General features: G+C 48.7%; 1 protein-coding gene across 1 annotated transcript in view; it reads left to right on the top strand.

Annotated features, from left to right (window-relative positions):
- Positions 1-10212, top strand: part of wwox (WW domain containing oxidoreductase) — a 75943-nt gene extending 65731 nt beyond the window's left edge. The window contains exon 9 of the mRNA XM_062462781.1: positions 9370-10212. Within this exon, the coding sequence (XP_062318765.1) occupies positions 9370-9561 (192 nt within the window). The 3' untranslated portion in view covers positions 9562-10212. The remainder of the gene's footprint in view (positions 1-9369) is intronic.
- Positions 10213-12906: the final 2694 nt, after the last annotated feature.

The raw sequence follows: 12906 nt of genomic DNA, 5'->3' as shown, positions 1-12906 counted from the left end.
AGAGTATGGGACAAAGGAGACTTCTCATTCCAGTTATAGACCGAATGATCAGGACCAGTTCGCTTAACCATGTACCCCATATAACACACGCTCTTTCCCTCTCTCTTTCCTCCCTCCCTCCCTCCCTCCCTCCTTCCCTCCCTCCTTCCCTCCCTCCCTCCCTCCCTCCCTCCCTCCCTCCCGTCAGGTACTGGATCATTGAGAGTGTGTTTTTAGTGTTGCAGCATGTGCCCCGGAGGATATTGTTTAAAGACAAACAAACAAGAACACACCATCTGCTGAGGCCTGTGCTTCTTATGGGGGAGACACAGTTTGGAGGTGATGTAGGGTTAAAGGGGTGATATAGAGTTATAGGGGTGATGTAGGGTTAAAGGGGTGATGTGGGGTTATAGGGGTGATGGGGGGTTAAAGGGTTGATGTAGGGTTATAGAGGTGATGGGGGGTTAATGGGTTGATGTAGGGTTATAGGGGTGATTTGAGGTTATAGGGGTGATGGGGGGTTAATGGGGTGAGTTAGGGTTAAAGGGGTTATGTGGGGTTATAGAGGTGATGGGGGGTTAAAGGGGTTATGTGGGGTTATAGGGGTGATGGGGGGTTAAAGGGGTGATGTAGGGTTAAAGGGGTGATTTGAGGTTATAGGGGTGATGGGGGGTTAAAGGGGTGATTTGAGGTTATAGGGGTGATGGGGGGTTAAAGGGGTGATTTGAGGTTATATGGGTGATGTAGGGTTAAAGGGGTGATTTGAGGTTATAGGGGTGATGGGGGGTTAAAGGGGTGATTTGAGGTTATAGGGGTGATGTAGGGTTAAAGGGGTGATTTGAGGTTATAGGGGTGATGGGGGGTTAAAGGGGTGATTTGAGGTTATAGGGGTGATGGGGGGTTAATGAGGCGATGTAGGGTTATAGGGGTGATGTAGGGTTATAGAGGTGATGGGGGGGGTTAAAGGGGTATAGTTTTGTACTCTTTCACTCAAGGTGACCCCTAGTTCATAACCTTGGAGACCAACTTTATTAAAATGAATTTGAGTAGTGGGGCTGTCCTGACAGCAGCATAATTACATCCTGGAGCATCAGCACTAATTTATGCAGCCTGCATTCAACCGGTCAGGAGCACGGGATAGGGTCACTCTGGACACACACACCCACCATCACACACACACCGTCACACACACATTCCATACAGTTTCCATGAGGCTGTGCTTCATACTGTGCACGGTCACGTCCTTCTGTAGAGTTTCCTGACACTCTTAGAGGTTGCCACAGTGTGTGTGTGTGTGTGTGTGTGGGGGGGAGGCAGTAGTCAGGGGGGCAGTGGTTGTGTACCTGACTGTCTGCATGTCTTCCTGTGTGTTTATGTCTGTGTGCATCTGTGTGTGTGTCAGGGAGAACTGAGTGTGTGTGTCCGTGCTAAGCAGACGTAGCTGCATTACTGTGAGAGGCTGATAAACCAGCAGAGTCAAACGTCAAACACAGACCACAAACAGTGTAATGAAACAGAGCATTAGTATTAAAACTGTATGTGTGTGTGTGTGTGTGTGTAAGGCGGGCTGTCTCAGAGGTGTTCAGCCCAGAGCGAATGTCTGCCTGCAGAGAACCAACCTCCTGCTGTTCTAAATGCAAAGCTTTCTCCCTGCTCACGCTTAATCCCACACACTGGCCCCACGCTCACCCCGCTGTACCACACACACATCACCTCACACTGAGCTGTCACACACGTGTGCCCTAAACACAAACACACAAACACCTATTAACACACACATTTACTTAGATGCATCAAATCATCACACACACATATACACGCGCACACACACACGCACACACATACGTACAGTCAGACTGGGCCATCATTGCCACTTCTGGGCCCAGACCCAGTGGCCTCATTACTTTGAGGGAGAAGGCGTTAAGTAGCTGGATATGCTTCCCTAGTCACAGGCTATTACTCTGTCACTGTAGCACACACTCAGCTCACACGCACACACCCACTAGCACACACACCACAAATAACGTCTCTAACAGATCAGGAAAGTAGGAGAAAAGAGGAGAAAGAGTTCATTATGAAGAGTGCATGGCAGGATGAAGAGGGGTTTAAGGAGGAGGGTAGCTGAGTGAGGAGAGGAGGGATGGAGGAGGAGAGGAGAAGGGGAAGAGGAGAGGGGGAGAGGGGGAAGAGGAGAAGAGGAGAGGGGGAAGAGGAGAGGGGGAAGAGGAGAGGAGGAGAGGGGGAAGAGGAGAGGAGAGGAGGAGAGGGGGAAGAAGAGGGATGGAGGAGAAGAGGAGAGGAGGGATGGAGGAGAGGAGGAGAGGGGGAAGAGGAGAGGGGGAAGAGGAGAGGAGGAGAGGGGGAAGAGGAGAGGAGGGATGGAGGAGAAGAGGAGAGGAGGAGAGGGGGAAGAGGAGAGGAGGAGAGGGGGAAGAGGAGAGGAGGAGAGGGGAAGAGGAGAGGAGGAGAGGGGGAAGAGGAGAGGAGGAGAGGGGAAGAGGAGAGGAGGAGAGGGGGAAGAGGAGAGGAGGAGAGGGGGAAGAGGAGAGGAGGAGAGGGGGAAGAGGAGAGGAGGAGAGGGGAAGAGGAGAGGAGGAGAGGGGGAAGAGGAGAGGAGTAGAGGGGAAGAGGAAAGGAGGAGAGGGGGAAGAGGAGAGGGGAAGAGGAGAGGAGGAGAGGGGGAAGAGGAGAGACAGAGCCTCTGTTTTAGATGGGATGACCAAGGACACAGCTATCTAACCCATTACATCCCTGGAACCCTCTCATAATGTTACTGCTGCCTGCTCTCCTGTGACTGAGGATGTGAGTGTGTGCCTCTCAAGTTGGTGTCCTGTGAAAATGACACGTTTCCGACAAATTAATATCATTACCATGAGGGTTTAATGGGCCAGTGATGTCTTTTCTTTGAAAACAGAGCCTCCTTCGTTTCTGCAGGCAGAGCCGGACGCAGAGTGGACAAGAGAGGGAGCGCTGAAAATGAGTGCCAAAGAAATGAATACATTTAAAACAATTTTGTTGCTATTTTTGAAAGACTAAAGAATTCTAAGTGCGTATTTTAAGAGTATTATATGAAACAGACAACTTATAATATCATAGATGGAGTAAATACATATGGGATATAGCATGCCATTCTTTTGATATAGTCTGTTGTCTTAGCTTGGTTCATGAGTTGTATGAAGAGTGCGTGAGATTGTGCTGTATCGCTTCAGCAGGTGGGCACTGCATGTGTCTGGTCTGCTGGCTTGACACTCAGTTATGATCTGCCGCTGGCCAGATACCCTCTCCTATGTGTGCTGGAAGACAATGGCGATGATATCTTAATGAAAATATTAAGATATTAGGAAGGGACCAAAAAAGTTGTTCAAGAAATCTCATATCTAAGCTCTGAAGTCAAACCCAGAGAAAGTCTGACTGCAAAACAGAGGACAGAACGACAGACTGAGGGAGGAAGAGAGAAGGACAGAACGACAGACTGAGGGAGGAAGAGAGAAGGACAGAACGACAGACTGAGGGAGGAAGAGAGAAGGACAGAACGACAGACTGAGGGAGGAAGAGAGAAGGACAGAACGACAGACTGAGGGAGGAAGAGAGAAGGACAGAACGACAGACTGAGGGAGGAAGAGAGAAGGACAGAACGACAGACTGAGGGAGGAAGAGAGAAGGACAGAACGACAGACTGAGGGAGGAAGAGAGAAGGACAGAACGACAGACTGAGGGAGGAAGAGAGAAGGACAGAACGACAGACTGAGGGAGGAAGAGAGAAGGACAGAACGACAGACTGAGGGAGGAAGAGAGAAGGACAGAACGACAGACTGAGGGAGGAAGAGAGGCCGCGCCTAATAAAGTGTGGGTTCTCTTCATGTTTAATTCAGCTCCTTAACACTGGTCTGTGCATCCATATGGCACTGTTAAAGAACTGCTCAGCACATCTCAACTCCGAGACGAGCGCCTTTAAAAGCCTAATACCTTCTCTCTTTACTGCTGCTCTTTAATGAATAGGTGTCCAATAAGGGTTTTTATTGTCTTAGCATATGTTGCTTTTATTGGGGGAAAATAATTAGGTTGTGCGGATCACCTCTGAAGTCCTCTCGCAAGCTAAAAATGAGATAGTTTCACACTTGCTGCGCAAGTCCTTCTGATCCCCTCGTTTTCCCCTTGGCTGCACCTAAAGCCCTCCTCATATCCCTCCTCACATCCCTCCTCCTCGCTGCACCTTGCTCTAAAGCCCTCCTCACGTCCCTCCTCTGTGTTTCTCTCTTTGTCTTTCCACCTCTCCAGCAATCCTCCTCTCCTCCCATCCTCCTCTCCTCCTCCCATCCTCCTCAAATCCTCCTCTCATCATCCTCTCCTCTCATCATCCTCTCATCATCCTCTCTTCTCATCATCCTCTCCTCTCATCCTCCTCTCCTCTCATCCTCCTCTCCTCCTCTCCCTTTTTCCTTTCTTTATTCTCCTCCCTCCTGTCTTTATTCTTTCCCTCATGCCTCCTTTTTTCTTATTCTATTTCAACTCTCCTACCTACTCTCTCTCTTCTCCGTTCTCTCTATTCCTTACCTCCCACCTCCAATATGAATATAAAATAGATGGTGGAAGTGGTCAAGGAATATAGAAGGCATGGAGGTATGGAATGAGAAGGGAGGTAGGGAGGCATGCGACCACCTCTCCATCCGGTGCCTAATGCCCCCCAGGGGAGCCTGCGGCCCCGGGCCCCCCTGCATCCTCTGGGCTAATGGACGCTGTAATAGGCCTGGGTGCCCAGACGTCAGGGTAGAACTGGAGCCTCTCTGCTCCTTGCTCACATGAAGAGGGATGAAAGCAAAGAGTGCTTATGCAACCTGCAGTTGAGACCTAGAAATCTGATTGGTTAACAGCCATAGCTTATATTCTAGACCACAGGTCAAATTCCTTCATAGTTGTTTACTGTTGTTTGTTGTACAGCCACAGGGCCGGTCGAGGAAACATCAATCCTTAAACCCAACTGAAATTACCTTCTCCTTGAAAATAAATAAATAAAATCTCCCAGGTATTTTGGTGGTTTGGAGAGCCATGTGCAGTAATGGTTCAGAAGCTGGACTAGTGCTGTCAAATCCAGAAATGTTCCTGGACCTTGACTAGAATAGAAGATTTCTAGATTACAGGACCTGTTATAGTACGCCTAGAATACAGATGTTCTAGAGGATCTGGACTACACAAAACACACGCACACACACACAAACACACACACACACACACACACACACACACAGAAAAGTCACTTATACATGCAGTCACACAAAAAACTCTCCAGAGATACTATACAGTCACACATTGTCTTGTCACAATAATTATTTATTAAATGTAAAATATTTTCAGCACAGATTAAAAATCAGACACCTCCATTTATACTGAACACCACAGGTTGAAAAGAAACATTATTGAACAGAATCACCCACATTCTGGTAGCAGTGGCCCCATACTAGACAGGGTGATGGTCTGAGCTCAGCAGCACAGGCTGAGAGGGAGTGTTAACACCACTACAAGCAGAACCAGAGGAGCGTGGAGCAGATAGGGACAACATGAAGACTACACTGTGTCTGACAAGACTTTCCACTTTTATACAGTATCTTTTCATCTTCATTGTCATTGTTGTAATTCAGCACATGCCGCTATGAGAGTGTAAAAGTACCTGAGAGGATGTTTGTCCTCAGCATGCATAGGTGCTGGTATGTACAGGTGTATGTACAAGTCACCTCAGACTGCTCCACAGTACTGGGAATATATACAGTGTTGACCCTGACCCGGGGCAGGGGGCAGAGGTCAATGGCGTAACTACAGATGGCAGGGCATGGTCGCATGCATAGGGTCATAATACTTCGGGTGGCGGTTCTCCTTGTCACTGACAGCTAACGACGGAACACAACAATCCAAACATTCTGTGACAATTACTTTGCTTACTATTGTCATTGACTGATTATTGCTGGATAAAGATAGTCCTCTTTGCTAGTCTAGGAAGTTCTGGAATGTTCTCTTCTGAGGTTCTAGAATGTTGGAGGTGGAAGACATGGTTCTAAGAGCATCTGCACCAGCATATTACTGCTGATCCCGGGCCTGCTGATGGAGGTCTCTTCTACTGTTCTCAGACCAGACCAGCATATTACTGCTGATCCTGGGCCTGCTGATGGAGGTCTCTTCTACTGTTCTCAGACCAGACCAGCATATTACTGCTGATCCCGGGCCTGCTGATGGAGGTCTCTTCTACTGTTCTCAGACCAGACCAGCATATTACTGCTGATTCTGGGCCTGCTTAGGGCACAGAAGGCTTTGGTAAGTCTGGTCTGGGTCTACGACGCTCTGGTGCTACATTGTGTCATGATTTTGAAAAGGGGTAGAGGTACCCTCCTGATGTTTCCGACCCGGACACTGAGCAGAGTGATACCTCTGTAAGGTGTCTGTCCAGAGTGGGGACATCTCAGGAACTGGAGGGTTCAAGTGGTGACTCTGTGCAGACAGATACTAGGCTCCTCTAGGGGGAAACTGGTCAACCAGCATTTGTAATCATAGGAGAAACATACAAATATCAGTATGTGTTCTAGTTGAACAGACATTTTTTACACTGTACATTGACCCTTCAGTCACATCTGTACACAAGTGTAGTTCATATAGGTGAGATAATGTCTCTCTCTCCTACCATCACTCTCTCTCTCTCTCCTACCATCACTCTCTCTCTCTCCTACCATCACTCTCTCTCTCTCTCCTACCATCACTCTCTCTCTCCTACCATCACTCTCTCTCTCTCTCCTACCATCACTCTCTCTCTCCTACCATCACTCTCTCTCTCTCCTACCATCACTCTCTCTCTCTCTCCTACCATCACTCTCTCTCTCTCTCCTACCATCACTCTCTCTCTCCTACCATCACTCTCTCTCTCTCTCCTACCATCACTCTCTCTCTCCTACCATCACTCTCTCTCTCCTACCATCACTCTCTCTCTCTCTCCTACCATCACTCTCTCTCTCTCTCCTACCATCACTCTCTCTCTCCTACCATCACTCTCTCTCTCCTACCATCACTCTCTCTCTCCTACCATCACTCTCTCTCTCTCCTACCATCACTCTCTCTCTCTCTCCTACCATCACTCTCTCTCTCCTACCATCACTCTCTCTCTCTCTCCTACCTTCACTCTCTCTCCTACCATCACTCTCTCTCCTACCATCACTCTCTCTCTCCTACCATCACTCTCTCTCTCCTACCATCACTCTCTCTCTCCTACCATCACTCTCTCTCTCTCTCCTACCATCACTCTCTCTCTCTCCTACCATCACTCTCTCTCTCTCTCCTACCATCACTCTCTCTCTCTCCTACCATCACTCTCTCTCTCTCCTACCATCACTCTCTCTCTCTCTCCTACCATCACTCTCTCTCTCCTACCATCACTCTCTCTCTCCTACCATCACTCTCTCTCTCTCCTACCATCACTCTCTCTCTCCTACCATCACTCTCTCTCTCTCCTACCATCACTCTCTCTCTCTCCTACCATCACTCTCTCTCTCCTACCATCACTCTCTCTCTCCTACCATCACTCTCTCTCCTACCATCACTCTCTCTCTCTCCTACCATCACTCTCTCTCTCTCTCCTACCATCACTCTCTCTCTCCTACCATCACTCTCTCTCTCTCCTACCATCACTCTCTCTCTCTCTCTCCTACCATCACTCTCTCTCTCCTACCATCACTCTCTCTCTCCTACCATCACTCTCTCTCTCTCCTACCATCACTCTCTCTCTCTCCTACCATCACTCTCTCTCTCTCTCCTACCATCACTCTCTCTCTCTCCTACCATCACTCTCTCTCTCTCCTACCATCACTCTCTCTCTCTCCTACCATCACTCTCTCTCTCTCCTACCATCACTCTCTCTCTCCTACCATCACTCTCTCTCTACTACCATCACTCTCTCTCTCTCTCCTACCATCACTCTCTCTCTCTCTCCTACCATCACTCTCTCTCTCTCTCCTACCATCACTCTCTCTCTCTCCTACCATCACTCTCTCTCTCTCCTACCATCACTCTCTCTCTCCTACCATCACTCTCTCTCTCCTACCATCACTCTCTCTCTCTCCTACCATCACTCTCTCTCTCTCTCCTACCATCACTCTCTCTCTCTCTCCTACCATCACTCTCTCTCTCCTACCATCACTCTCTCTCTCTCCTACCATCACTCTCTCTCTCTCTCCTACCATCACTCTCTCTCTCCTACCATCACTCTCTCTCTCTCCTACCATCACTCTCTCTCTCTCTCCTACCATCACTCTCTCTCTCCTACCATCACTCTCTCTCTCTCCTACCATCACTCTCTCTTTACCTTTCCTGAACTTTTTAACTGGTTACCATCCTGAGCATGAAGCAACATTGAAGACGCTCTATAACTTAGTAACTTGTTAGACAGCCCTAACTGCCCTCTCTTTCTCTGTAGGCCTAACCATGATTCCTTCACCTTCTGAAGGTGTGACAGGAGAGATGAGGTCACCTCTAACTCTCTTTTTGAACTCAGTTTGAAACTGCATTTAGCTTTCGTACTGTGTTAATCAAGTTCCAGAGCAGATGAGAGAGGATGAAACGCTGTCAGACTGATCGACTTATTAGGAAGAGTTTGATGTGTCATGGTTGATGGAGTTATCACCCTTCTTGCAGGAGAGAGAGAGACATAGGTGTATATATATACATAGAGAGACAGATATATATATATAGAAAGAGAGATGAGTCGTATGCTGTTTAGTCAATCATCAGAGCAAACTTCAAACATCCTCAATATGCCACTAAGGAAAGGTGTGTGTGTGTGTGTGTGTATGTGTGTGTGTGTGTGTGTGTGTGTGTGTGTGTGTGTGTGTGTGTGAAGGGGAAACCGTTGCCATATTTGAATAGAGTCCATCCGTAAGGAGCCCTAGTATGGATAGGAACCTTCATGGTGTGCTGCTTTGAGGAAGTCTCTGCCAGGAACTACACAGCAGCATGCACACGCACAGAAACATACAGTTTACACATATGTACAGTACAAGCTTATACTGTTCCCATGGTGATGCGCCCCAGTATCATTGTCTGCATGGGAGGAAAGTGTGTGTAGCTGGTCCAGCAGTATACTGTGTAAAGACTTCTCTCTCTTCCCTCTCTCTCCCCTCTCTCTCTTTCTCTCTCTCCCCTCTCTCTCTCTTTCTCTCTCTCTCTCTGTCCCCTCTCTTTCTCCTCTCTCTCTCTCTCTCTCTCTCTCTCTCTCTCTCTCTCTCTCTCTCTCTCTCTCTCTCTCTCTCTCTCCCCTCTCTCTCTCTCCCCTCTCTCTCTCTCTCTCTCTCTCTCTCTCTCTCTCTCTCCTCTCCCCTCTGTCTCTCGCTCTCTATCTCTCTCTCTCTCTGTCCACAGCAACAGGGAGCAGCCACCACGGTGTACTGTGCCGCGGCCCCAGAGCTGGAGGGACTGGGAGGGATGTACTTCAACAACTGCTTCCGCTGCCTGCCCTCGTCCCAGGCCCAGGACCAGAGCACTGCCGCCAGCCTGTGGGAGCTAAGCGAGCGCCTGGTCTCAGAGAGGCCTGCTGGCCTACAGGCCCTCTGATACAACAGGCCTGCATGAGTCACCAACCAACCACAGTTTGGAAGGAGGCCCAGCTAACCAGGATTGGGGGAGACCATGGCGATGAAGAACTGTGATAACTGCACTGTTGCCAAACCATTTGGACACTTTACTATGAGGTCTAAAATACACCTAGAAATGCAGTTGGAGACAGAAGAAGCTCACATACTGCAGGTTCAGCATAGACAAGCATCTCTGCCACTTTTTCATTGCCTGCCATGAGTCCTCTGTGTGTGTGGGTGTGTGAGATGGTGGGTGTGAGTGTGTGTCCAACCTGTAAATAGTGTTTCTGCAATTGAGGAGCGTCCAGTCCAGGCTGTCGCCATAGAGACACTGATCCATCATTGTGCTAATTCTTACGAGGAAAATCAAAGACAGAAAACAGGAAGACTGATATATACAATACATACACAGTAGCAGTGGACCTGTTTTGATTTTATACTGTACAATATTTACACCTAATTTTCTCTCCAGAATTGTGTGGGACATCATCTGAGGTCTCCCTATTGGTCAGCCTAAAGACAGTAGAACACTGAGGAGCTGCAGTACGCACTGTGTCCATAGCAACGAGGGTTGAGGAGGAGAGCCCAGGGCGGAGTTATGTTGGGGAGGATGGGGGGAGGAGGTTTGCACCGTCTCTACTTAGAAGGTGTGGTTGCCATGGTGCTCTGTCCGGGGGGGGGGGTATTGAGGCAGGGGTAAGAGAGGGTTATTTTGACTGGAGGTTGGTGATTGGAGGGTTGTCTCTGGCTGGAAGTTGGTGATTGGTGGGTTGTGTTTGTCAGAAAGTTGGTGATTGGCTGGAGTTTGGTGATTGGAGGGTTGTCTCTGGCTGGAGGTTGGTGATTGGAGGGTTGTCTCTGGCTGGAGGTTGGTGATTGGAGGGTTGTCTCTGGCTGGAGGTTGGTTGGAAGCTTCTTTTCCAGACTGTCTGGAGAGGTGAGGGTTAAACATGGTGTTTTCCAGACTGGCTGGAGATGTGAGGGTTAAACATGGTGTTTGGAAGGTGACGGGGGAGCTCCTCAGGCCTCGGCACTGCACTGTGTTGTTTCTGTAAAGGAAGAAGAAGAAGAACTCAATAAAGACTTTGTAATCCAGTGTGTGTCTCATTTCCTCTGCACAGCTGCTGTGTGTCCTCCCAGCCTCCAGGGGGAGAGCTAGGGATGGCCAGTATGCCGCCCTGCTCCTAGGGATGGCCAGTATGCCGCCCTGCTCCTCGCTTTCCCTCGTCTCTTCTTCAGCTGACCCTGACTCTCTTTCCCTGACCCCAGTCTCAACCCTGACCCCAGTCTCAACCCTGACCCCAACCCTGACCTCAACCCTGACCCCAGTCTCAACCATGACCCCAGTCTCAACCCTGACCCCAACCCTGACCTCAACCCTGACCCCAGTCTCAACCCTGACCCCAACCCTGACCTCAACCCTGACCCCAGTCTCAACCCTGACCCCAGTCTCAACCCTGACCCCAACCCTGACCTCAACCCTGACCCCAGTCTCAACCCTGACCCCAACTCTGACTCCATTTCTATTTTATTCCTAAACTAAACCCTAACCCTTTCCTCAACCCTTAATCTAATCCCAACCCCAGCCCAGTCCATAGTGTCCACAGTACAGAGTTGTGGAAAACAGTGCTGGAATGTCCCTCTCAGCAAATCAGGTTGCGTGGCTGAACCTACAAGTAGTTTAATTACCAGATTTTACATTAATAACACACATTTAAAGACAATCCACCAATCCAAAAACATATTAGGGTCTCTGTGAATGTTCACTTAATTATAGCTTGAATGTCTGGCTGACATTTTCATCTTATTTTTATGATAAAGTTCACCTCTCAGAGAATAATTATGAAACGATTGATTTGATAACGTCTTTGTAACATGATATTGGATGTTTTGAGTGGCCAGAAGGGAGCTGATATAGTTAATGATCTCAATCAATGCAGCAGCTCAGGCTGGACTCTGCTAACTCAATACAGGCCTGCTGGGAGGAAATCACCATCCGATCCCAGCAAGTGATAAACTCCCTTTTCTTTCTCCCTCTCCATCTGTCCCTCCATCTCTTTCCCTGTTCCCACATTCTCATGTCCATTCTGCTCTCTCTCTCCTGATCTCTCTCTCTCCTGATCTCTCTCTCTCCTGATCTCTCTCTCCTAATCTCTCTCTCTCTCCTGATCTCTCTCTCTCCTGATCTCTCTCTCTCTCCTAATCTCTCTCTCTCTCCTGATCTCTCTCCTGATCTCTCTCTCCTGATCTCTCTGTCCTGATCTCTCTCTCTCTCCTGATCTCTCTCTCTCTCTTAATCTCTCTCTCCTGATCTCTCTTTCTCCTGATCTCTCTCTCTCTCCTGATCTCTCTCTTTCTCCTGATCTCTCTCTCTCTCCTGATCTCTCTCTCTCTCCTGATCTCTCTCTCTCCTGATCTCTCTCTCTCCTGATCTCTCTCTCTCCTGATCTCGCTCTCTCTTGATCTCTCTCTCCTGATCTCTCTCTCTCCTGATCTCTCTCTCTCTCCTGATCTCTCTCTTGATCTCTCTCTCTCTCCTGATCTCTCTCTCTCTTGATCTCTCTCTCTCTCCTGATCTCTCTCTCTCTTGATCTCTCTCTTTCTCCTGATCTCTCTCTCTCTCCTGATCTCTCTCTCCTGATCTCTCTCACTCCCTCTCCTTCTTTCTTTTTTTTCATGTTTGGTTTTAATTTTAAGATGTGATCAAATAACTTATTGTTTTTTATTTGATTGCAGTCATTGAAATGAACTAATAATCTTACACCTGATGCACACACTTACATTATTGTCATGTTGTTAAACAAGTTCATACTAAATCAAAAACATGTCTACTAAAGTTTTGATTATTGTATTGTATCGCATGTTCAATAAATGTTATAATGTAATGTGATTTGTGGTCGTATAGACAACACATCATCACATGATCATCACATGGACCGTAATAACGGTGCATGTGTGGTCATGTCCCACAGCCCGCTGTACTGGGCTGGACCAGGACAGGGCACCTGTGTGGTCATGTCCCACAGCCCGCTGTACTGGGCTGGACCAGGACAGGGCACCTGTGTGGTCATGTCCCACAGCCCGCTGTACTGGGCTGGACCAGGACAGGGCACCTGTGTGGTCATGTCCCACAGCCCGCTGTACTGGGCTGGACCAGGACAGGGCACCTGTGTGGTCATGTCCCACAGCCCGCTGTACTGGGGCTGGACCAGGACAGGGCACCTGTGTGGTCATGTCCCACAGCCCGCTGTACTGGGCTGGACAAGGACAGGGCACCTGTGTGGTCATGTCCCACAGCCCGCTGTACTGGGCTGGACCAGGACAG

This window comes from Osmerus eperlanus, chromosome 5 (genome assembly GCF_963692335.1).
Source record: "Osmerus eperlanus chromosome 5, fOsmEpe2.1, whole genome shotgun sequence".
Lineage (NCBI taxonomy): Eukaryota > Metazoa > Chordata > Actinopteri > Osmeriformes > Osmeridae > Osmerus > Osmerus eperlanus.
This window is presented reverse-complemented; position numbering and strand designations above follow the sequence as displayed.